Below are 25,668 nucleotides of genomic sequence, written 5' to 3'. Positions count from 1 at the left end.
AATATTATTATTTTCTGTTTTCAATTACAAGAACCATGACTGAACAAAAACGCCATTTCTATTCGGCAAGGGGCACCAGGATATAAATACAACTTCTATTTCGCTTCCTCACAGCTGACAAAAAAATATTCATAAATATTTACTGCACGAATGACGACTCAAATGAAAACAAAATGAAAAGATTGTGGCCCCGGCAGATGCGGCAAACCTCTTCAGAACTTTTAAGACGCCACATAGGCAGCTTTAGACTTTTGCTCTTTGTTCGTATTCTCGGCAACATTTCAAGAACACCTCAATTGCTACTTAAAAGTGTCTTTCAGCTTTGCCAGGGGCAGATTAGCTTGGACTTCATATCTTTTTTCCAAACAGTTTCCCACGGACAAGCAACAAAACCGTTATGGGCGAAAAAATAATTGATCGCCCAAGTCATCTAAAAAATGCGAAAAATTTCAATCAACAGTGATATCAAAAGGCAGTATTTGGAAAAATAGCAGCATTTGAAATCATTCCGCCTTGTGTTATTTGTAAATGGTGTTTTGAGATGAAATCATAACTTTCATGTTAGTTTAGTTCACAAAAGTAAATGGCCTTAATACATATTTAAACAAACAATTTTATTTTAAGTTTTTTGCATTAATGCTGAAGAAGCTATTCGATTTTGCAACCACACGTAAATATATTCTTTGCTCTTACGCAATCGCTACAATTTTTTGTTTAGGAAACTCAGCTTTTTTTGACTATTTTTCTCAGTGTTTCATACCGGAACGGAACGGAACGTTATATCGCAACGAAATAAATAATTTTTGGCTAAAATACCGAAATCAAAAAAATTCAAAATACCGGAACGGAACGAAATACCGTTATTTTTTATTCCGGTATTTCGTTCTGAACATTTGACATGAAACAATTGCTGAAAATTTCGCGCCGTTAAGCTCTTACAATTTACATTCGTTTGACCATCATTGACAAATGTTATGTGACGTAACAACTACCGACAATAATTTTTGTGTGTTGCAACTTTCTTTCTTTTTTCGTTTAATAGCTGTAAAGACCACAAAGAAATGTTCTTTTGTTAAGACCGAAATACCGAAAAATACCATTATAAAGTTATTTCGGTTAGACCGGAACGAAATAAAAATATCGGTCCAGAACGGAATAACGAAATAAATAATTTGCTCAGAACGAATACCGTTATTTCGTTTCGTTCCGTTCCGGTATGAAACACTGAATTTTTTCTTATAAATAAATCACAGTACTTTCATAAAATCCAATCAACGAAACTATATTTTCAATATGCAACGAAACATAAGGGAGTGAAAACGATGTCGCAAATTGCACAAACAAGTACAGCGATAAAATAAAAATCATAAAGCAACACTCTATGAACCACATTTTACCAAACCAGTTCGTTACCAGTAAACAATATAATTTCGACTAAAATCAAGCCTTGTAGAAAGGTAAGGCAGCTTCTATTAATAGTCGACACCCTAAGACTAAGTTTACTCGATATACATGTAAAGTCGTAAAAAAAATCCCAGCAGGCCATCTTTAGTTGGCATTAAACGCAGGTTCTAAAAAAGTGATTCGACTACAAACACCGCGGAAGAAAAGGAAAATGCGGCAACTTCACTAAGATGTCAAAAATATGAAAACAAAACACACGCGGGTCACTTGAAACGCAGTGGAATAACACTGGCAGAAATTGTGGCCGAGAGGTCCACCATCTTGATTCCCGTAGTAAATAGCCAAACCATCTGATTTAAAAAGCGAGTAAAATTGAGTATTTCTACAAATTTTCACATATAAAATCTGCACATTCAGTGGAAGCTGTTACAATTGATCTACTGTGCTAACCCAATAGGAGCTCCGCGACAGTCTTAGTTACGAAAATTGCTAGGAAACTACGCCATACATTTTTCCAATCTGTGCAAACGAAAACATCATAACGTTTATGGGTATAAAATAATAAGAGACATATCAGAAGATGCAAAAAGGCGCTGATTAATAGTGTAACACTGCTTGCGAGGAAGTCGATAATCCGTGTGAATAAGGGGTATGCAGCATGATAAGCATACAATGCATAGGAAAATGGCTTGAAGTGATGTATGTTGATGTTGAAAGGCAATTATATATAACACAAACATATTAGTTAAAAAAAGGATTTCTGAAAATTAATAAGGACCTACTAAAATCCTTTTTGTGAATCTAATGCACATTGGAAACAGTTGCCTTTTCTGTGGATAAACGATTTTTGTGAATTTCAGATGTAAATTCGCGAAAAAAATTTAGTAACTGAGCCCTTAACTAAACGGCAAAGTTTTGAAAAAGCAAAAATCTTTTAAGAAATCGAGTCCGCAGCGACATCTTGTGGAAATTACAAATTTTCATGAAACTCCAAGCAAAGTACAGTCCATCACACAAGCAAACTGCCTAGCGAGGAGAACAGCAGAGAATAATGTACAATCATACTATCATTTACGGTAGGACAAGTACATGACAGGAAAAATGCGATAAAAGAGCAAAAGTACTGCATTTAAAGTTAAAGAGCAATAATTCTGTTGTTAACTTAAATTTTGGCTTTGTGGGCCGTGGAATGGCGAAAACTGGCTGTGGCTTGCAAGACTAGGCCATTTTAATCACGCTTACATCAGGACGATGGAAGTTACCCGATGACGTGGCCTCGTCGTTCGACTTCACACCAGGGAAGGTTGGACTCGAATCGGATTCACCAAAAGTTCTGTAACCTGATTCGCCACCGATCGACGACGACGGCTCTCGCGATGACAAACTCGTAGCCACACTGTCCGATGAATCCAAATCGCTCGAGCAACGTTGACTTTCGTCGTTACGGGAGTACGCACTCAATGCAGAGTACTGGCTGCTATCGAGGGGACTGTTAAATACCACCACAGTGTCGCGATGCATACATCGATCATCCTCTGATATTGAGTAGCATGGTCGCTTAGCATCAGGAGAGGAAGGACCGGCGGGAAGGACTACTTCTGCAAGCTCCACCGTCGGCGTGGTTACAGGCGTCGAGCCTGATGAGGTCGTTTCAGATGATGTCACAACCGACGACGTCACAACGCTTTCGCTCGATCCGCTGCTGCTTCTAGTGTCGGATCCGGTGCTTGCGCTTCGCTTTCTGGTTCTTTTTCGGTTTCGGCGTTGGGCCAGTGGTGCGTTGGTGACAGCAGATAGCTGGAAGCCTTCCTTGGTGGCCATGTGAAAAGCTTTGAGAGTGGCATTAAACGAAGTGGGGAGACGGGGGCCTGGTGAAAGCTTGCAGGGGCTCAGAAGGGGAGTGGTTGGGGCACATGCACCTTGGACCCATGGGTTGTTGATGAGGTCTTTAATTTTAAGCCGTTCTTTGGGGTCAACAGTCAGTAAACCTGCCATGAAAAATGTTGTTATAAGAGAAACAAACTTTGGAACACTATATACGGATCTGTTCATAAGTTTAATGGTGAAAATAACGGCCCAAATAGGCGTAAAAAGCGACATGCTTTATTGTTCAAACGTTTCGGCATATAGTGTTCCAAAGTACATAGGCAACCATTACGGTATTGCAATGAAGATGATCACTGATGATGGCATGAGCATTTGCCGAAACGTTTGAACAATAAAGCATGTCGCTTTTTACGTCTATTTGGGCCGTTATTTTCACCATTAAACATAGAAACAAACTGGTATACCAGATCAGTCATAATTTTGAATGGTAATATATGATTTTATTTAATGTACTATTTAATATGAGACGTATGGCAACGACAATTCTATTATATTTCATACAAAGTTGAACATTTATTATATACGAATAGAAAAATAGATATAATGTTGTACCATGCACAAGTTGTCTTGCTTCTTCTGATACATTCTGCCAAGATGCAGAATCAAAACTGAATTCTCCTTTTTTAATGCGGCACATGATCTCTGAAGCTCCAAGGCTCTTTCCATTTCTCACAAAAGGGACTTCCCCAGAAAGCATGGCATACTGATGACACAACAAAATGAAATGGTGTTGAAAAGCATGCTAACGCCTAATTGGCATGTGACACCCAATTGGCAAGAGAACTTTCAAATAAACAGTGAGTGGTGACCACATCCTTTTTTTACAAGAACATGACTATTTTATCCAAAAGTATGCATTTTAATAGAGTGCACCCTGATTGCGTTACCGATCACTAAACAGAACACCTCTACATCTAAATATGATGGTCAAAAAGGTTAATGTTGTACTACTCATACGAACACTTTCCTCTGCAAGTCTACAACCAGGGTTGTGAAGTGGCACTTTTTAGGTGAAGTGGCTGATTTAAATAATGTGAAGTCAGAGTCAAGATATTTTAATAATTCTTTCCTGTCAATTTTGTTAAAAAAAGAAGAAATATATTGTGCAGGAGCAACATAAAGGTTGTTTTTGGTTGGACTCTTGGTTGAGTATAATTTTTTGGGTCTAGTCAAAGTTACAGAATGAAGCAGGAAATATTTTAACCAACTCCACAACCCTGTCTCATTCCCTAAAATTTAGGGCCTAAATGATTAGATTTACACACCACATACAAAATGCTGTATATCTATTTAAACTAGAAGCAGCTGTTTATGTACCATACAACAAATGGTATCAAATGTTGTAAATCTTCAAACCATATGGTATAAGCAAAGTTTTTATGACATAAAAAATAACTGACATCAAAATCTTAGTTGAAGTACCAGTTTTAAATATTGTATGAGCAGATATCACAAGCTTTGTTTTTAAATAAAATTCAAACCAAAACATTATCTGTCTTTTGTTTCTCGAATGTTGAAAATATATTTACTAACCAATATAACACCGATACTCCACAGATCACATGACTCATCATATCCCACACCACTTCCACCTCCAGCAAAATTTGAAGTATCCAAAACCTCCGGTGCTGCATACTGCAGGGTAAAAACTGGGGTTTTTAGGGACATTCCCACCCCAGCTGTGTTCACAACTTTGGTCCTTGCAAAGCCAAAGTCAATAATTTTGAGATGAAGTTGGCTCACATCAGTCATGTCATTGTTATTTTCTTCTCTTGGATGAACAAATATAATATTCTGAAATAATTGATCTTGTTTTATACTTGTGTTTCATCACACAGTAGGCATGGGCTGAGCAAAGAAAATAGCTTGGTATATATCAAAAAATATACATCATTGAGTTAAGAACTCGCTGTTTAGCTTACAAACTAAAAAAAACTAAAAAACTAACAATTAATCTATAAGTTGTTACACATGCTGGTTGTCACAAATTTAGCCAATCTCATTTGATAACAACATACAATTTTCCCTTTTTACAATAAAAAAAAACTATTTTTGCCCACCTCGGGTTTTAAGTCTCGGTGTACAACTGACTTTGAATGCATAAAAGCCACAGCTGAAACAATCTGTTTAAGTATGATGCTTGCTTCCGCTTCAGTGAAATTTGACCTCTTTCGGATCATTGATAAAAGTTCACCACCTTGTAAAAGTTCCAGAACAATGAATGTGTGATGCTGAAATATATAAAAAAAATCAAGTAAAAAATACATAAACTCAAGGGGATAATAATATGTTACTTTTGCAAAAGAATTTATGTGATTGCAATTTACAACACCAAATGATTATAACAAAGGAAGCCCATAATTTATGGCTTGTATTAGTTTTTAGTTTCAAAACAACTGCTTTAGGAATGGCATTGATTGTCAAACATTATACACCAAGAAAGAAAAGTTTTGCAGTGATCAAACTGACATGGTAATCTATTTTTGTAATAAACATTTCCCACTATGCCTGTGACTAACTGCACATTTAAGAAGGAGAAAAATAAATCCTTTATTTGATCTATTTGAGTTCAAATGTAAAAAGACTACTGAATCTTGTCACAAATCTGACCCAAATATTGCAACACTAAGAAAAACAACACCTACAAAAGATTATGGGGTAAGTCCCTCGCAGAGATGTCTGGTGCAATGGGAAATCACCAAAGCATGACAAATGCGAACAAACCACAGGGAGTGATTTCCTGGAACCTTTCTCTTTTCCCAGTAATGTTTTGCACTTAGGATACAGCAAAGTTCTTGCTATGTTGCTAGTTGGCCTAAGTTTTTATCACTACAGGAAAGATTAAACTCAGAAACTATGTTTTAATTACCCTTTTAAGGTTCTGCCAATAATATCACATACTTGGATATTATTCAACACAATAACATAAAACCAACCTTGTCATGGTAAACACTGTGAAGTTTAACAATGTTTGGGTGACCTTGACATTGGGAAAGTGAGGTTAGTTCATGTCTGGTTTGAATTTCCCACCTGTGATAAAGACATATGCATGTTTTCTTAATTAGGCCAGACATCAACTTTGAGAACATGCCAATAATTCTAACATTAGCTAAACAGTAAGTCAAAGAAAAAGATGTATTGATTCCTGGTCCAACATCAAGAAGATTTTCACACAGTATAACAATAACATGACTTTGAAAACAATAACAAGACTTTTGAATTTAATCTAAATCCCAGGACATGACATACCTTCTGCTAACAATCTTCACAGCAAACTCTTTCCCACTTGACTTCTCAACACATTTTCGGCAAACAGAAAAGCTTCCATCACCAAGAGGTATCCCACCAAGATCAAGAGTGAACAAGTTGAAGAATTCGTTGTCTGTTGCTTCATGCGCAACTTTACGCAGGTAACCTGGTGACGGTCGGCCTGAGTTCTTTTGAGGCCTCAGAATGTCATCACTGAGTACATTTTGACGACCAAACACGATCGACGGTGAAACAAAAGAATAACCCTAAAACAATAGTAAGAAAAGTTTAAGAAGGTGGTACTGTGGTGTTCACTACATTATAGCCAACTAAGCAATAAATATCTTTCATTGGGTTATTTAATCATAATTATTGCACCAAGTTTTAAATGCAAAAAAACTAAAACATGCACAACGACTTATTTTACCTAAAATTACATTAAGTTTATTTGTTTATGAAACAGGATAAACATAACAAATAAATTCCTGTTCTTCTCAACCAAGTTTTTGTTGATGTAAACACAGTTTATCTCTTAAAAAACAAATGTAAAATCATTAAACCATGTTTTTTTTTCAACTTGTACATGTATGACACCATACCACTCCACATAAAACAACATAAATGTGTCACACATTGATTTGTTATTGTGTTGGCAACTGGCAGGAAACTATGAGATGCTGGTTGTCATAAGTATGTCATCAAAGTAGCTACGCAGCATTTGCTGACAGATACCAACCATCATTAAATATTCACAAAATTAATTGGACATAGGCACACACAAAAAACTGATCAAAAGGTGTCAAATACCATACCAATCCTTGAGCATAAGTTTGTAATAAAAATGACTTTTAAAAATAGCCTTTTTTGCCAAAGTAGCTGTAGTGCAAACAGGGTCACTAGCTGTAAACAACAACGCGGAGTCACCTTTAGACGCCTGTGCCAATGTTTAATGCACAGTATATAATAGTACATCCCCTTCAGAATCAATTAGTCATCACGTTGGACCAGACACACATTAATTTAAAAGGGTGTCTACAATCTAGTCATCCATTTCACAGTGTCAACAAAATTAACAGTACATGTACATACGTATTTATGATGGAGCAAATTGTTAAATGTTCCATACAAGAATGTTTTTGAACATTGTTTTAAAAATATTGACACTTGATTATTATGATTGATATGTGCAAGGAGGAAACTAAACATCCTGATAGTGCCTGGTAGGACAGGAAATAATTTTGGGTGGTTTGTTGAATGACAGCCAGGTTATCTGGGTGCATTAAATCAATATTAATGGTCCTAAACATTATACTACAGCTGGACAAATGTATTTTCCCCCTAAAACCAGCACCTAAAGCTCACCATGAAATGCTTTGGTACAACAGTTTACTTCTGTTATCATGAGGTTGGTAGTTTTAATGTAACTGTAACAAAAACAAACAGGCCACAGACAACAAGTACCACAATATTAAATGTCAGTGTTACATTTAGAAGCCAATATTATACTTCGAGTAGATTAAACAGACATGTTCTGCTGCACATACAGAATAGCCCCCAGGCATGTTTTACAAATCAAGTGTGTTTTACAAATTTTGCCAATTTTTTTTACAAACATAATATACCTTAAAAGGACAAGAAACATTCGCAGCAGGAGTTGCAGCTGGTGAATAATCAGCAGGCATCAATGTAAACTCCTCTGCAAAGTTGCTTGTGTCCATGTCACTTGATATTGCTGGTTTAAAAGGGGCAGAAACACTTTTCCTGGCCACTTGTTTCCAGTCAAGGTCCTGTGAAGCAGTAAAATATCAAAATTAATGTAAGATTAGTAAAAAGTACTCAAATGTACATTGTGATGTACTAAAAGATTTTGTACCAGAAATCGCAATTCTTCTGATTGCTGTGTTATTGAATAACTTTAACAATGTAGTCAGTTTTTCACCCAGGTGTGCCAAGTGGGGTTCATGTTGAGGTGCTTGTTTGGTTATTGTGACTTTACTATGATGCCTAACTCTCACATGTATTATATGTTTCCTATCCTTCCTGCCCATGTGTTTAATCACACAATACTTCCCCTATTCATAATATCTCAACCAGACAACCTGTGTGTTGTCAAACAAAAGACCCACACATATGTTTGTAAAATATATTAACACAACATCATTTGTTAAAACAAAGGAACATTGATTTTTTGAGGTGCAAGAATTAATAAAAAACTATTTAAAAAAACAAAACAAACATATTGTAAACTGCTTTCTTCACATAATCAATAAACAAAATTTCACAGAATAACTTAAATATATGAAGTAAACATTCACAGTAATTTCCATGTTTGGGGCAAATTTTATAAAAAAAAATCAGTACAATTACATAAGTGTGAACATGCAGTTTTTACTTTTCTTTAAGAAATATATTGGAATTAAAATAAATGTATGGTTTACAGCATACACAAATGCAAAAAAGAACGGTTCAAATGAACAACACCTCACCTTAAAAAATCGGTGGTTTTTAATCTCATCAATCCCATCATAACCGCAACCAAGTCGCTTCTTCGGGTTTTTATCCAAGAGTTTAAAGATAATATCCAAAGCAGTTTGTGAAATGTTGTGCGGTACTGGAGCTTGCTTGTACAGTATTCGTCTAAAAATTAAGTTCAAAAATTAAATTTGGTAAACAAATTTGTGGGCAAATATATATATATTATTTATTTATGAAACACAGATACTTTGAAGTGTATTAAAGTGATACCACATTTGTCACAATGGCATGAAACTAAAAAAAATCGATGAATCATATTCTTAACATTTACAAACAATTTTAACAAGTCCTCCAAGCAATTAACAACACAACAGCATGATAAGAAACTATTGTGCCACAATGTTTGTTCACATGTTACCAATAGTTTAAGGTGCAAAATAACTTTAACCATACAGTGTTACAAAAATCATTAATGAGAAAGGAAAATTAACTAGTTTGGCAACTGTCAGTTGGCTGACAGTGTAATGAACAAGCAATGACGTGGAAACAACTCAACAAATTACAGGATTTGGGCCCAGTTGGCTATAAAAATGACTGGGCTAATTCATTATCTCCTCAAGGCATTGTATCAATTTCCTATTGATTAAGACACCAATCAACGTTAAACTCAATAATAATCATCAGTTCTGAACTTTTTGTACTAACTTATATCGCTCAGTTTACAGAGGTTGGCTATCTGGAAAACTTAGAACCTTTAATAATTTAAAAATGGAGTTTGTCACATATTTATTTGAAATTTTTGTTTTATGATTACCTAAAACCGTAATTACATTAACTTTCCTACTAAATTGCACATCAAATCAAGTATATATTTGTCAATCCCCTTGTGGTATAAAAACATAAAAACTTCAACAAACAACACTTAGTATATTGGTCCGTTATTTACATTTACACAATAATAATGTGTATTCATAAACAAATTCAAAAATGTGTACTCACTTTGACACTTCGGTCTGTGTGTTCTTTTCTCCTTCTACAGTGAAAGGTGATGCCCCTGTCAAAAGCTCGTACATTAACACACCAAGACTCCAAAAGTCAACACCTCGGTCATGGCCGGCTCCATTGCTTTTGATAACTTCTGGTGCCATGTACTCAATTGTCCCACAGAATGAATACGCCCTATCATCCTATAGAAATAACATACTTTTTGTTGTGGTTCATTTAGACTGAAAATTTTATGATACACACACATATACCTTTTAAAAAATGGTCTTATAATCCATAACCCAATACATAAATCCACAATATATATATATTAAAACTGTTTACAGGTAAAACAATTGAAAACAAGACAAATTAGATGGTAGGTCATTAGAAAAAGGTTTAACAGCATAAACTTTATTTTTTACAACACTAAGAAACAAATAAAACAAAAAAGAAGGATAACATTGCATGCTTACATCATTTAAAAACTCTTTACTCAATCCAAAATCAGTCAGAACAATGTGTCCATCAGAGTCCAAGAGAATGTTTTCAAGTTTGATGTCCCGATAAATAATGCCCAGCTGAAAAACAGTACAATTGCTTTAAAGGCCTTTTTGTTTTTTCCAGTTTTGAGAGATTTTTGCTATGTTTTATATCAAATTTTTACGCATCATACATATAAACACCAACTAAAACTTACATTATGCAAATGTTCCAGTGCCAGGAGAATTTCAGCACTGAAAAGACAAACTTCTTTTTCAGTAAACTTTTCCCTGATATTGAGATGAGTGAAAAGTTCTCCACCATTGACATAGTCTAGAAACATGAAAGTGATTACTTTATTGACAGGATTTATTTAGTTTGAAAAGAAAATGTTGCTTACCAAGAATTAGATGTAACCGTGAATTGGTTTGAAATGCATAGTGAAGTGTTACAAGGAAAGGTGATTGTCGAACAGCTTCTAGAACCTGTTTAAAAACAATCAGTTTTTAGGCAATTATTTTGCATTAGGTTTGCATTAAACATATAATTAATGTGAATAAACTGTTGCTGTCAGGCATAATGTGCTGGAAGGCTGAAAATAAAATTAAAGTGTTGTTGCCGTGCATATTGAGAAATCATTTTTTGCACTTCTAAAAATTTTACTACGACAAACCAAAATTTCAATATCCCGGCCACTTCAACAGGGGATATAGGCTGTAGCTGTGAGTGTTAATTGTTACACTTTTTGAAACACTATTAGATGCTACTAATAAAAATGATAAATGCTCAGAAGTCAGTTAATGCAACAATCATCAACAAATTTAAAACAAAAAATTCAAAAATAAAGTTTTATTACCTGTCTCTCTGTCATTGTGTGTTCTGCAGTTTTGGGCTTAGTAATAATCGATGCCTTTTTTAGCACTTTCATGGCATAAAGTTGTCCCTGGTCATGGCCACAAACTTTGCGCACTAAAAACACTTTGCCATACGCTACAAAAAACACAGGACTTATAAATTTTGTAAAAAACAAATTAACCAGGAACATACCTCCTGTGCCGAGAACTTTCAGCAGTTCAAAACTTTCCAGACCAACCTTTTCAATGTGTCCAGTCAAATTAGCTGGAAAAAATAACACTTGTTAGCATGAAAAAATATCATAAAGTTTTGCAAGTCAAACATACCATCTGTAACTGGGTGGACAACTTCAAATGGTTTGCAGACTGATGCCATTTCCAACGAAAATGTGAACCCAAGGAAAATAAACTTAAAATTACAAAAATGTTGTGATTTGTTTATGGTATCTTTCTAACCATTTTATGCCTACCAAAGTCAATGACCTAAAGAGAAATCAACCTCTTGTTAAAAAGTAGGTAAAAAATATCAAATTAAAAATACCAAAAATTTTTACACACTACCTCAATGGCAGACTATCAAAGTTTTGGTTGTTGTATAAGTGCACCCTAATGTAAAAACATTCACTGCAGTCTGCACTAAAGTATTTGTAAACAAAAAACAAATTGACCCAAAAATTGGTGCAAATTTGGAGGTTTAGATTAAGACTGAAATACTGTGCTAAAGCGCAGCACCAGCAATACATTAGGCCAGGCCGCCAGGGGTCGGCAACCTTTTTTGCACTGCGGACCGCTTTTGAAAGTAGAATTTTATCACAGACTGGCCTTCAAAAATCTACAAATATTCATCAATAAAAACACCTAAATTGCCGACTACTGCATTAGGCAAATATAAACATTCAAAATTTTATTAGTTACAAGGTAACATACTGTTAATAGGGTAGTGCCGCTTGTAAAATAATCATAGCTATAGAACGGCCAGAAGTTCCTCTTTTCGTTGCTGCTGTTTACATTTTACAACAAGAGGTGGACAACTAGCAAATATTTTTGGGGACAAATTCACACACACAAAATACACAGGAGCTACACTGTCAGTCGATCTGCATTCTACAACTGTTCAAAACACGAAACTTGCAAACTGCAACAAATGCAACTGACTGCTAATTGCTCGCGAGCGGCATCGTCATGGTTGATCAGAGCAACTGGGAACTAAAGTCTCATCTTTGATCCGGTAGAGCTACTAACACGATACGTTACGCCTGATCCAAAAGTGCTTAATTTTCAAAACGGTATATCTCAAAAAATGCTAACGGTTAGGGCTATTAGGGTTGGAGTAAGGTATTAGCACTTAAAATTCAATAAAACTAACCCAAAAAATTAGTTAGTAATGTAAAAATTTTATGTAAATATTTCCCAACCCAACCCATTTATAGCCGCTAAATAAATAATTCAGCTCTTTACGCCACCTATCGAAAATTAAGCATTTTGGATCAGGAGAAACGTATCGTGTTAGTAGGTAGAGCTACTAACACTGAGCTTGGGCTGGCCCTCGGCCTAAGAACTTCTGGTAGGTGTCGCAAAAGAGCATATAGGCGTTTATGGTGCTGTTACAGCAATTAGGGTTTATGGTAAGAAATATTTGCTGAGTCAGCACCATAAACGCCTATGCTCTTTTGCGCCACCTACCAGAAATTCCCAGGCCGGGGGCCAGCCCAAGCTCAGTGTTAGTAGCTCTACCGTGTTAGTAGCTCTACCCAAAATGGATTTTGGCTCTACCGCTCTATAGAGCCTTTGATCCCACTCATGCAGTGCGATTTAATTATGTGACGTAACCGTTTCACGGAAATAACAGAGAATCGAACCGCTGGTCATATGGGTTCTAGGGCAAGGTTTATTACGTATTTTTAGGGGTTGGGGATCGGTTCAGAAAACGGGTTCGGGTCTTTTTTTCGGGTTCGGGTTTTGTTCCGGTTTGTGCAAATTAACCGGTTTGAACCGGTTTGCGTTTTTCAACCAGTTTAAATCCCCATTTGTTTAAATTTAAACTCTACTCCTTATTTAAGCGGTCTTATCAAACTCCGAAATGATTTGACAATTCGTTTTATTTGACACGCCCTATGGTTGTTTGCTCATTTTCACAGACGCCAAACTTGGCAGGCAGATGTAATTAAATCACCATGTATTCTATTGTAAGTTATTGACAATAAGTTTAAACTTCTGACGAAGTCTGGTTCTTATGTTTTCTCACGAGACAACAGCAGAGGCCCAGAGCGAACTTTGCAATAAATCCACACCACGCTTGTTCTCCAGATCTGCTTTGTTTAATTGTCTAATAGTTCTTTACAAATGATTTTGACCGCACTTTTGACGTTTTGGTTTTGATTGATACGCTCAATAAAAACAAAATTTTATGTAAGAGGCCCGGTGTTCGTTACGCTCTGTCGCCCAAAGCCGAAACTTTTGTTAACCGTAGGTCCACAGACTCCATCCATACCCGATTGCCCGGTTGGGGTTACATTGGATCCGGATTGGCCACACTGGACTGGTGGTGGTGTACTGTAGACAGAACGGTAATTTTTCCAAATCCTGTAATAGTTTGAAAGTCTCTGGTGTGGAATGTGGACTATTAAAGTGTTGTAATGTAGGGGGTCGACTAAAAGCCTGACTGGGCTGACCGGCCTGACCGGCCTGACTTAGGCGGCAGTGTTTCACAAACATATTTCCGATTTTCGACGATTGGGAAAGCCCTGACTGCAACACAGAAGTCCCGACTTGGGTGATTGAGAATTGGTTTACGGTTAGGGTTGGGGACGTTTGGGTTAGGTTGGGTTCAGGGTTAGAGTCAGTCCGAAAATATATTGTGAAACACTACTCGGTACTAGTCGACTCTGTCTGAACTCTAAACTATAAATTGTGAACCTTCGATCGACTCTGACTCCTTGTTAATGTGCGCCGTGCATCTAAAATTTATGGGATCACTTGGTGCACCTTTGTATTGCTCTGCACACATGTCTATATTGCATGGTTCACCCCACCCTTATATCGCTTGGTGTACCCTTACATAATTTGGTGTATACCTTTTATTCCGCTTGATGCACCTTAATTCCACTTGGTGAATCGTTATATCACTTGGTGCAACTTTATATTCTTGGTGTACCCTGGCCTTATATTGCTTAGTGTGCCTTTATCTTGCTTACACCTAATGCACCTTTATATGTCATGGTTTACCTATATTTGCTTGATGCAACTTTATATCGCCAGGTAAATGTGCACCAAGCAGTATTAAGGTGCACCAAGTGATGTAAATATGCATCAAGTGTTGTAATGATGCTCCATGTAAATAATAACATCAATATACACTTGATTTTGTTGACTTTTCGGCATACTGATGGGTATAAACATCAAAAGTAATTGGCTTAGTAATACGCTTTTTACAGTTTTATCTTTCGTGCGTTTCTTATGTTTCATTGCATGTTCAATCAGTTTAGTCTGCTGGGCTTTCAGTTGAGGAATAATTGTGTGTGTGTGAAGGAACTATTGCTATTTCTCATTTTAATCCCTTTTATTGCTCCCTATAGACACTGAAGATGCTTTTTAGTGAAATTAATTTGTTTTTATAACACTGTAAACTGATTTTAGCCTGGAAATAAACATTTCCCAAACTTGTGATTTAGGTCAGTAATAGATTATAATTTCCCCCAATAAATGAAAATATATTTAATGTTCAGTTTATTTTATTCAATGTCACAAACAAGACTATAAGTGTTAATTGTACGCAAACAATTTCCTTCCTAGTTGTGATGTAATATACAAGCATTGCTCGTCAGATGAAACCAACTATTCAGTTTAACAGTTGCATCACCAGATTTTAAGTGGGATTGTTGAAAAGCCAGTCTTGGCGCCCCTATAAAAATCTCCTTGCGGGCTAAGTTTGGAAAGACGGCGCTAGGGCATGTAAACCATGCGGCCCGCATGAATCAATATTAAACTTATCCGGCCAGCAGAGAAAAAAGTTTGGTGACCCCTGACCTATACCATTGCAATTTTACAAATACACAAATCATCTACTTAAATAAGTGGGATTTGTGACACTTGGTTAAAGTTTTTTTTCGGGCCTGAAAAGGCAAAGTTGGACCACTACACGTTTTCGGACCACACTATGAAAATTAGTGGTTTAAAGCATTTAAATCTTACATGACAGATATATCTGTAGGATGTGTGTGAATAATTTTAAAAACATGTGACTATGGTGTTTCACATTTGCTGATTGGTGTTGATTGCTGTTTTGATTGAAAGTTCGATTGAAAGTATTTGGTTGTTAAACCATAGTTTTTTTCAGATTTTGTATTGCAAATTTGAACAATATTGTTGCTGGCTGGAAAAATACTGAGTAACATGCCACCAAGTAAACACTTCAAATATTCAAGCACTGTGCATGGACATGAAGCTGATGTTAGAGATTTGTCTGAAAGTTCTTCCAGTGAATTGATCACATGCTCCCGTGACATGACTGCTAAGTTATGGAAAAGAAACATTGGAAGTGATTTTGAGGAAATTCTATGCTACAAAGGCCACAAAAGTTTTGTTTCCTGTGTTGCGTTTTTCAGGGCAACTTCAACTTATCCTGAGGGTTTGGTGATTACTGGTGGCAATGACCACAACATTTTGGTTTTTAATGCCAAAACTGCTGACGTTGTGGCTTGCTTGTCAGATCATTCAAACACTGTTTGCTCGATAAATGTTGGACAATCAGGTGCCCTACTTAGTTCATCATGGGACAAAACTGCTAAATTGTGGAATTTGTCCAATCTACATGTAACTGATACCAAAAGTCAAATGACACTATCTGGACACAACGCAGCAGTGTGGGATGCCATTGAAATGCCAAGAGGAGACAATTTAATAGTTACTGCATCTGCAGATAGAACTGTTAAGTTGTGGCGTTCAGGACATTGTGTTTTTACATTGACTGACCATAAAGATTGTGTACGTGGTCTTGCTTCATTAACAGAAAGTCAGTTCCTATCATGTTCAAATGACACTACAATAAAACGCTGGTCAATTGAGGGCAACTGCCTACAAACGTACTATGGTCATAGGAGTTTTGTGTACTCAGTTGTTGTATCAAATGATTTTACTGAATTTTTGACAGCTGGTGAAGATCGGACTATGAGAGTTTGGGATATAACTGAAAGTCACCCGAAACAAACCATTTCAACTCCAGCCACTAGTGTTTGGAAAGCTATTTACACTAAAACTGGAGATGTTGCTGGTGCTTGCAGTGATGCAACTGTTAGAATATTTACACGGTCAGAAGATAAAGTTGCCAATCAGTCTGCTAAAGCAACTTTTGAGGAGGAGTTGGCTGCTTCACAAATTCCTGCTTCGGCAAGTAACATGCAAGGTGATGTTGATATTAAATCTCTTCCTGGCAAAGAGGCTTTGCAAACTCCTGGAAACAAAGATGGTCAGACAAAACTTGTTAGAAATGAGAGTGGAGTAGTTGAAGTTTTTCAGTGGAGTATGTCTGATATGGAGTGGATAAAAGTTGGAAACATGATTGAACCAGAAAATGACAGAAAAAAGACAGAATACAAGGGAAAAGAATATGACTATCTGTTTACAATTGACATTGAAGAAGGCAAGCCTCCGTTGAACCTTCCTTACAATGTAACTGAGGATCCGTGGGTTGCTGCACAAAAATTTATTGATGATAATGATTTGAGTCAAAGCTTCTTAGAGACAATTGCCAACTTTATCATTGAAAACTCTGATGTGTCAATGAATTCTGGTTCAGCCTCCCAATACGCAGATCCTTTTACTGGTGGTGGAAGATATGTTCCGGAAGATGCAGGCGACAGAGTAAATGGCTCAAATGCAGATCCCTTTACTGGTGGTGGTCGATATATTCCAGGGGAAAGCAGCACAAATCATGTTGGTATGCCAAAGGCTGATCCATTTACTGGTGGAGGTCGTTACATACCAGGCTCCTCCAATGGAGACCCTGGCTCATCTAGCAAAACAAGAAATGATCCAATGGTCAATCCATCCAGATATGTACCAGGCTCTGAGGAAATGGATGTTGATGTAAAGTTTTCTCGTTCAGCAAAAAATAGTTTCTATCCCAAGCATGGCTTCATTCTTTTCGAGACTGCTAATGTAAATGCAATGATGACGAAACTAAAAGACTTACTCACTGCTGGTGATCATTCAGAAATGGATGCTGATGCTTTGTGTTCTTTAATACAGTCTGATAAGGAACCAGATTCAAAAAGTGTAAACTTTCTTTGGAATATTTTAAATGGGGATATGAATTCAATCTTTCCTGCTCTTGATTTACTTAGATTAGCTCTTGTACGATGTCCTGCAGTTGGAAAAATTTTGTGCAATTCTAAAGCAGAACAACTGCTGAGCCTTATTTTGAGGCTTATTAACCAGCCCAAAAGAGATGCAGTTAATCTCAACAGGTTGCTAGCTATAAGAATTTTATGCAATCTGGTGCTTTCTGATGAAGGCATTGCATGTTTGATTGCTGGTTATGAAACTATTCTCTCTGCTGTTAGCTCTGGTGACTTTCTTTCAGACACTTCTGCTGCTGAAAATAAGAACATTCAGGTTGCTGTTGCCACATTGTATATCAACTATGCAGTGGTTGTGAGTCGCCAAAACCCACCTGCTGTTTTAGGCCACTGTCAAAAGGTCCAATTGTTTGCTGTAAGCCCGCTGCTGAAATGTCTGGAGGGACATGGAAGTGTAACAGCAGAGGCTTGCTTTCGTTACCTGGTGGCTCTTGGAACTCTGCTGGTTGAAAATGATGTTGCTCAAACTATTGCTCGCTCAATGGATGCATCACACATTGTGAATCATGTTAGGAAACACCATGGTTCTGTTGATAAAATTGTGCAGTGTACTTCACATTTGTTGTTGATTTTGTAGTGTATGTAAGAATATTTCAAAAAGGATACTTAAGTAATATTTTGAAACAACTCTATATGAACGAGTTTAGCATGCTTTTTTTGTTTTTCGTCTTGAGCTAGCAAACTTTTTACTTGAATGATGTTGCTATTTCATTATGTGTGTTTTGAGTTTAATACTCTTGGCTACTGCATAACTTGTGATATATATTGAAATAAGTTCATTTTTTGTTTCACAGAACAACGCACAAAATAGGTTGTATGTTTCTTTGACACATATGTGTAACTATGCTGACATGTAAACTGGTTACAAAACCTACTCCACATGTATTCTTAAAACCATTGTCAGTATTTGCAAGTTTTGCGAACAAATTGACCAACGTTGAAAAACAAGGTAGTTTAAAACAATACGAAGTTATTGTGATAGGAGGCGGACATGCAGGATGTGAAGCCGCTGCAGCAGCAGCAAGGGTTGGTGCTTCAACACTTCTTCTAACCCACAAGAAAGCTACGATAGGTAGGTAACTAATTCCACTAGGTATATCACAAGTAGGAATAAACCAGTTAATCTGCACCATTATTTATTATTTTGGTATTAAATTAAGCAAAACTTTGTTTATTAGTTACATGTGTTTTGCAGGTGAAATGTCATGCAACCCATCCTTTGGTGGTATCGGAAAAGGTCATCTCATGAGGGAAATTGATGCATTGGATGGAGTTTGTGCCCGTATCTGTGATATTTCTGGCATCCAGTATAGAGTTTTGAACCGGAGCAGTGGCCCTGCTGTGTGGGGACTCCGGGCCCAGATAGACAGAGATTTGTACCGGTATGATTATTATTTTGATTTTACTTGATTTATACACCATTTTTAAGTAAATTTTAACAAGACTTTGGGTTCAATTTGAGTTTTTGAGTTTTCTGGTATTAGATGTAGATGAAAGTGTAGTCTGTTAACTCAAAGTAATGGTATACATTAAAAAATAGTTGAAACCAAGTAAGTAGATTATTACAACGCTAATACTATCATGATAGTATTTGAACTGAACGGTATCTGACCCTTCAACAGGCAGCATGGGCATCGACAATCATCGTTTATTTAACTAAATAACTGAGAATTTTAAAAATTCTAACGAGAAACAAACAAGCCAGTATAGTTGTATAAAACATGACATTTCGACAATCAACTTTTGTGATTATCTAATGAATGAAAGTAAAGCCAAGCAGCGTTGTCTAAAGATCATACTTGGCTGCTGCTTTTGGAATCCCTTAACATTCAAGAACACAGCCCAAAGCTAAATGTTGACCAAAATTTAACCCCCTTGTTCCTTTTTATCATGTGACCTTTTATCGCTGTTATCTGCATGTTTGTAACCGCCATTAAAGCATTTTTTTGAAAAAAAATGTTTTTGCATTTTTAAATGTGAATGTGTTTAAATGTGCTCCTTGTTGTGATGTCCTATTTGCACTTATTTTTATAGCTTACAACAAAATATTACAGGACAGTAGTTTGATTGATTATGGTTTTGTATTAGTAGTAACTGTAGTTTGCAATAGCAATATATGCTAAGCAACCTTTCTAGTTTTATGTTGTATCTTGATACTGTTGAAATATTGTTTATTGCAACTGTAGAAAAAATATGCAGGATGAGATATTCAACACACCCAATTTGGAAGTTTTGGAGTGCTCTGTAGAAGATTTAGTCACAAATGAAATCAACCCTGCGCAACATGATTTAAGTCCAGATGCAAAGTGCAGGTATAATTTCATTTTAAAACAAATTTTAATGATTTTTTTCAGTTTCACTTTTTTTTAATATACTTTTCATCTATATTGTTAATTTGTTTCCATCAGATGTACTGGTGTGGTGTTAGCAGATGGATCTACCATTGGTGCAAAAAGTGTAATTTTAACAGCCGGAACCTTTCTTCGTGGACGTATTTGTATTGGATTAAAGACAACTATGGCAGGGAGAATTGGTGACAAGCCATCAATAGGGCTTGCTAAAACAATTGAAAACTTGTCATTTTCAGTTGGCCGCCTTAAGACTGGCACACCGCCTAGAATATACAAAAGATCAGTAAAGTAAGTTAACTTATGTATGGTGAATTTTTAGTATTCAGTTCAATCAAAAAACTGAAACAAACAATCCACAAATTGCAGGTTTGAAGGCATGACTCCATATTATGGTGATGATCCATCTCACCCATTCTCATTTGAGAATGACAAGGTATGGATTGATCCAAAGGATCAGTACACTTGTTACACAACTAACACAAAACCAGGACTAAGAAAAAATATTTTAGGTAAGTTATGCCAAGAAATTAACTTGAACAATCACAATATAATTTATGTTTCTTAGTTCTGTGTTACTAAATGTTCAATGGCGAAAATAACAGCCCAAATAGACATAAAAAGCGACATGCTTTATTGTTTAAACTGTTATTTCACCATTTAACTTAAGAACAGATCTGTATATATAGTGTTCCAATGTGTTACTATAGTTTTGTAAAATATTTAGATTCCTTGCATTTAAACAAGCATGTGGTAGAAGAAGTAAGTGGTCCAAGATACTGTCCCTCAATTGAATCTAAAATCCTTCGATTTAACCAAGATCAGTTCCCATGCTGGCTCGAACCCGAGGGCTTAGATTCTGATGTATTATATCTACAGGTAATCAAAACAAGCTGATTATAACAAAATATATCAAACATTTTAACACTGTGTTTTTACAAAAGTTGCTAACGATTTCTCTAATCCTGTAGTTTTCAAACTGTGGTACGCGTACCACTAGTGGTATGCCGGAACTTTTCAGTTGGTACACGAGCAGCTTTCCATGATATTTAATTTAAGTTCGATCTAAAATTGCAACTCAACTGACCCAACTCATCAGCCCTGGTTTGGACGAGACTCATGTTTTAGACATTCCTTTGAAATTGCTAAATATGCTAGCCAGATAGAGAAAATAGACCTATTTCTTGATCTATCTATTCAAACAGGGTTTAGGTCAGTTGTTCCCAACCTGGGTTCGCGGACTTCAAAGGGGGCTGTGAGATGGTTCAGGGGGTCCATAGAGGCAAATATGTTTAGTATTAAAGACCTGCGGTAAATTACGTTGGATGACACAGACCTACACAATTTATAAAAGAGGTCCGTGACTACAAAATGGTTGGGAACCACTGGTTTAGGTGGTAGGCAGCGATAGAAAAAGTTGTCAGGTGGTACAAGATCTGTATAAGATTAAGAACCACTGCCCTAATCTAACTCTTGTTAGGTATGACAGGCCCACCATCAATTAATTGGACGGCCATTTTTAGTTTAATTGATTTTGTTTGCTTTCATAGGGATTCAACTGCACAATGCCTCTGGAGTACCAGGAGCAAGCTGTTAAACTGATTGATGGCTTAGAAAATGCAGAAATAGCTCAGCCCGGCTATGGTGTTGAATACGATTACATGGATCCAAGGCAAATCAACCAGACTTTAGAGACATACAAAGTACCTGGATTATACTTTGCTGGACAAATCAATGGCACAACTGGGTATGAAGAGGCAGCAGCACAAGGGCTGATTGCCGGTGTTAATGCAGCCCGGAAAGCTAAAGGACTTTCTGCTTTCACAGTTAAGCGAAGTGAGGGTTATATTGGAGTTCTCATAGATGATTTAACAACTATGGGAACAAACGAACCATACCGAATGTTCACCAGTAGGTCAGAATTTAGAATGTCTTTGCGACCTGATAATGCTGACCAGCGGTTAACTTTAAGAGGCTATAAAGATGCAAGTTGTGTCTCTGAATCAAGATTTGTTAACGCAAACAACCGAATCCAAAATCTTATGAGCTGTATTGATGAAATGAAAAACATGACCAAGTCTGCAAACTACTGGAGAAAATTATTAAAAATGGAGCCCAAACAAAATCCAAGTGGAATATCAGCATTTCATTTTTTGTCAAACCTAAGAGATGATGAACATGTTAATATACTTTTGGACCAGTTTCCACAAACTGCTTGTTTGGACAGGTGGACAAGACACAGAATTTGTGTTGAAGCCAATTATGCAAATCTATTAAAGACACAACAGTTACACATTGAAGCTTTGCAACAAGAAGAAAACCTTATTATTCCGGACTCACTTGACTACACAAAACTGAACATCTTCAAACTTGAAATACGAGAAAAGTTGGCTCGTGCAAGACCACAGAATATTGCAGCAGCAACACGAATTCCAGGAATCACACCAGCTGCTTTGGTTAATTTGCTTTACCATATTAAATCAATGACAAAAAGTGATAGTTTTGTTACATCAACAATCACATAGGAAGTGTATTATTTGAACAAATGTGTTTGTCAATTTATTTTATTGCATATTTCCCGCAATTAAAAGAATATGGTTGTTACAAAGTGTTTCAGGGGTGTGCATTTTGGCAAAAGTTCATTAAACACACATGCTGCACTATTTGTTTTGTTTTGCAGGGCTTTTCGATCAACTAACAGTTTAGGATGATTATTTGTACACTGCACAAAGGTCATTTAATTAAAACTATTACCCATTGTGCCAAGTGCACATTACACCAATCATCAAAGGGCAGAGACCAAGGAGATAACAAAAAGTTCGATGTTATAGTGGTAGGTGGTGGACATGCAGGTTGTGAAGCAGCAGCTGCATCTGCAAGAGTTGGATGTAAAACTGCCCTCATAACACACAAGACCTCAACAATTGGTAAGTTTTGAGTTTTGGTAGGGGATAATTTTTTTCAAATTTTTATTGCACCCTGTTTCAAACACTACCCAAGTGTAATGTGGTCAAAAGTGTAGTTGCATTTGGAATGGAGAAGGTAAATGTAATTAATTAGGTGCTCTTGCTCAAGAACAAAGTCACTAAATGCATGAAGAAGTTTGCACAACTGTAGCTTCAGTTGCCAACCAGGTTTATTATTGTTTGTAAATCTAAACAATGTTTTATGGGTGGGGCACTGGGACTGGCTTTGATCTGGTATCAACCAGACTAACAGATACATATCTAGTGTTATGTATGGATCTGTGATAAAATTTAATCTGGCAGGATTTACAAACCTAAAGGTTCTCATATTTCAAAATATAAATTTGTTTGTGAGGTGAGATGTCATGCAATCCATCATTTGGTGGCATCGGCAAAGGTCATTTAATGAGGGAAATAGATGCCCTTGATGGCATTTGTGCAAGAATCTGCGACATTTCTGGCACTCACTACAAAGTTTTAAATCAAAGCAGCGGTCCTGCAGTATGGGGTTTACGAGCTCAAATTGACAGAAACTTGTACAAGTATGTTTTTTAGAAACTTTTTTTAGTGTTAAATAAAAAGAAGTTACAGTTTACAAATAAACTTTTAGAAAACATATGCAAGATGAAATGTTTCATACTCCTAAACTTCATATTGTGGAATGTTCTGTGGAAGATTTATTAACTGAAGATTTGAATGCTCAACTGACAGAGACCAATCCTGATGCTAAGTGTAGGTAAATATTTTGCTCTTCCTATGTTTAAGCAATATTTTAATCGCTATTTTAAATAAATTGTTATATACCAGGTGCACTGGTGTCGTTCTGGAAGATGGTTCCACAATCAAGGCCAAAAGTGTCATTTTAACTACTGGGACATTTTTGCACGGCCAAATATGTATAGGCCTAAACACATCTAGTGCTGGCAGAATGGGTGACAAACCTTCAATTGGTCTGGCTAAAACAATTAAAGACCTAGGTTTTACTATTGGCCGGATGAAGACAGGAACACCGCCTCGAATTCACAAAAGATCTGTCAGGTTTCTTATTGAGTTTCTGTTTTTCAATAAACTGAGCCATTTTACATTATAGTAAGATGTGTTTAGATTCAAAGGCATGACTGAACATTTTGCTGACAATCCATCTCACCCATTTTCATTTGAAAATAACAAAGTGTGGATTGCCCCAAAAGACCAACTCACATGTCACACAACACTCACAAAACCTGGTCTAAAGAAGGTTGTCCTGGGTAAGCTAACACAGATAACTCTAACAAAAAAAAACAGGAATTGAAAACTTGTTAAAATACTTTAAAGATTCATTACATTTGAACAAGCTTGTTGTTGAGGAAGCCAACGGTCCCAGATATTGTCCATCAATTGAGTCAAAAATCTTGCGATTTAATCAGGATGCTTACCATTGTTGGTTGGAACCTGAGGGTTTTGACTCAGATCAGTTATATTTGCAGGTATCCACTAGGTTTTCCAATTTTCAGGCATTGATACCTTATTTTCATCAATACATTGTTGTCAAATACATTTTTAATGAAATTCTTTGTATGGAAACAAATTGCTGTTGTGTTTGCAGGAAATGGCTTTAAGGTTCATCCTCTTTTACTGTAACACATTTTGATTTTTTAGGGATTTAACTGTACAATGCCACTTGAGTACCAGGAGCAAGCTGTAAAACTGATTGATGGCTTAGAAAATGCAGAAATAGCTCAGCCCGGCTATGGTGTTGAATATGATTACATGGATCCAAGGCAAATCAACCAAACTTTGGAAACATACAAAGTACCTGGATTATACTTTGCTGGACAAATCAATGGCACAACTGGGTATGAAGAGGCAGCAGCACAAGGGCTGATTGCTGGTGTTAATGCAGCCCGAAGAGCTAAAAGCCTGAATAATTTTGTTGTCAGGCGAAGTGAGGGTTATATTGGAGTTCTAATAGATGATTTGACCACTTTAGGAACAAACGAACCATACCGAATGTTTACCAGTAGGTCAGAATTTCGGATGACTTTGCGACCAGACAATGCTGACCAACGATTAACTTTGCGTGGCTACAATGATGCCGGTTGTGTCTCAAACGGAAGAATGATCAACACCGAAAAACGATTGAAAGTGTTGGAAAAAAGTATTTTGGAACTAAAGGCTGCAACCAAATCAGTGTCGTATTGGCGAAAGTTGTCTGGTATGGAAGCGCTAAAGGCGCCATCCTCTACCACGGTATCTGCTTTCCATTTTCTGGCGCGTTTGCGAGATAAGGAAGCGGCAAAACGGTTTTTACGCGGTTTTCCACAATTGACAATAGCTGACTGTGACCACTGGTTGTTCCAACGTATACAAGTGGAATCTTTGTATGCTGTGATGCTTAATACGCAACGAAGTCAGATAGAGGCTTTGCGAAAAGAAGAAAATCTGCTGATTCCGGATAATATCGATTATAGCGGTCTCGAGTCGCTAAAGTTGGAAGTACGGGAAAAACTTGCAAAGGCAAGACCTCTGAATATTGCAGCTGCAACGCGAGTTCAAGGTGTAACGCCATCTGCGCTTGTTCATTTAATCTATCATATCAAAACACTGCAAAATAAACGAAATTCGACACTTTTGTAACGTATACTGAATTAGTATATTTAAATACGTTGTTTCAAAGTTGCAT

The 25,668-nt window shown here is 36.6% G+C and overlaps 4 protein-coding genes across 4 annotated transcripts; 3 read left to right on the top strand and 1 right to left on the bottom strand.

Annotated features, from left to right (window-relative positions):
- Window positions 1-1,266: 1,266 nt before the first annotated feature.
- LOC145228790 (ribosomal protein S6 kinase alpha-5-like) lies at window positions 1,267-11,845 on the bottom strand. Its single transcript, XM_080093977.1, has 15 exons — window positions 11,664-11,845; window positions 11,530-11,601; window positions 11,339-11,472; window positions 10,883-10,967; window positions 10,700-10,815; window positions 10,476-10,580; window positions 10,015-10,202; window positions 9,027-9,177; window positions 8,163-8,327; window positions 6,541-6,806; window positions 6,228-6,321; window positions 5,352-5,522; window positions 4,825-5,085; window positions 3,844-3,994; window positions 1,267-3,392 (listed from the first exon to the last, which is right to left on the bottom strand). The coding sequence occupies exons 1-15, from the start codon at window positions 11,710-11,712 to the stop codon at window positions 2,623-2,625; spliced, it is 2,778 nt and encodes a 925-aa protein (XP_079950103.1). The 5' UTR covers window positions 11,713-11,845; the 3' UTR covers window positions 1,267-2,622.
- Window positions 11,846-15,672: 3,827 nt separating this feature from the next.
- Window positions 15,673-18,491, top strand: LOC145219195 (phospholipase A-2-activating protein-like). Its single transcript, XM_080086593.1, has one exon. The coding sequence runs from the start codon at window positions 15,729-15,731 to the stop codon at window positions 18,267-18,269; it is 2,541 nt and encodes an 846-aa protein (XP_079942719.1). The 5' UTR covers window positions 15,673-15,728; the 3' UTR covers window positions 18,270-18,491.
- A 36-nt stretch (window positions 18,492-18,527) lies between these two features.
- LOC145219205 (5-taurinomethyluridine-[tRNA] synthase subunit MTO1, mitochondrial-like) lies at window positions 18,528-22,720 on the top strand. Its single transcript, XM_080086603.1, has 7 exons — window positions 18,528-18,764; window positions 18,888-19,074; window positions 19,879-20,004; window positions 20,101-20,331; window positions 20,410-20,552; window positions 20,768-20,919; window positions 21,591-22,720. The coding sequence occupies exons 1-7, from the start codon at window positions 18,536-18,538 to the stop codon at window positions 22,563-22,565; spliced, it is 2,043 nt and encodes a 680-aa protein (XP_079942729.1). The 5' UTR covers window positions 18,528-18,535; the 3' UTR covers window positions 22,566-22,720.
- A 27-nt stretch (window positions 22,721-22,747) lies between these two features.
- On the top strand, window positions 22,748-25,626 carry LOC145219213 (5-taurinomethyluridine-[tRNA] synthase subunit MTO1, mitochondrial-like). Its single transcript, XM_080086607.1, has 7 exons — window positions 22,748-22,967; window positions 23,362-23,548; window positions 23,617-23,742; window positions 23,814-24,044; window positions 24,111-24,253; window positions 24,321-24,472; window positions 24,645-25,626. Exons 1-7 carry the CDS (start codon window positions 22,748-22,750, stop codon window positions 25,620-25,622), a joined length of 2,037 nt encoding a protein of 678 aa, XP_079942733.1. The 3' UTR covers window positions 25,623-25,626.
- Window positions 25,627-25,668: the final 42 nt, after the last annotated feature.

Source organism: Phallusia mammillata, chromosome 1 (genome assembly GCF_965637545.1).
Source record: "Phallusia mammillata chromosome 1, kaPhaMamm4.hap1.1, whole genome shotgun sequence".
Classification (NCBI taxonomy): Eukaryota; Metazoa; Chordata; class Ascidiacea; order Phlebobranchia; family Ascidiidae; genus Phallusia; species Phallusia mammillata.
This window is presented reverse-complemented; position numbering and strand designations above follow the sequence as displayed.

Coding starts and splice junctions, on each gene's coding strand:
- LOC145228790 (XM_080093977.1), bottom strand. CDS start 11,712: ATGGCATCAGTCTGCAAACCATTTGAAGTTGTCCACCCAGTTACAGAT. Junction 10,581..10,699: donor CACTGGAACATTTGCATAAT/GTAAGTTTTAGT, acceptor ACTGTTTTTCAG/CTGGGCATTATTTATCGGGA. Junction 3,995..4,824: donor GGAGTATCGGTGTTATATTG/GTTAGTAAATAT, acceptor TTGTGTCATCAG/TATGCCATGCTTTCTGGGGA.
- LOC145219205 (XM_080086603.1), top strand. CDS start 18,536: ATGCTGACATGTAAACTGGTTACAAAACCTACTCCACATGTATTCTTA. Junction 18,765..18,887: donor CCACAAGAAAGCTACGATAG/GTAGGTAACTAA, acceptor TGTGTTTTGCAG/GTGAAATGTCATGCAACCCA. Junction 20,920..21,590: donor CTGATGTATTATATCTACAG/GTAATCAAAACA, acceptor TTGCTTTCATAG/GGATTCAACTGCACAATGCC.
- LOC145219213 (XM_080086607.1), top strand. CDS start 22,748: ATGATTATTTGTACACTGCACAAAGGTCATTTAATTAAAACTATTACC. Junction 24,045..24,110: donor ATTCACAAAAGATCTGTCAG/GTTTCTTATTGA, acceptor AGATGTGTTTAG/ATTCAAAGGCATGACTGAAC. Junction 24,473..24,644: donor CAGATCAGTTATATTTGCAG/GTATCCACTAGG, acceptor TTGATTTTTTAG/GGATTTAACTGTACAATGCC.
- LOC145219195 (XM_080086593.1), top strand. CDS start 15,729: ATGCCACCAAGTAAACACTTCAAATATTCAAGCACTGTGCATGGACAT.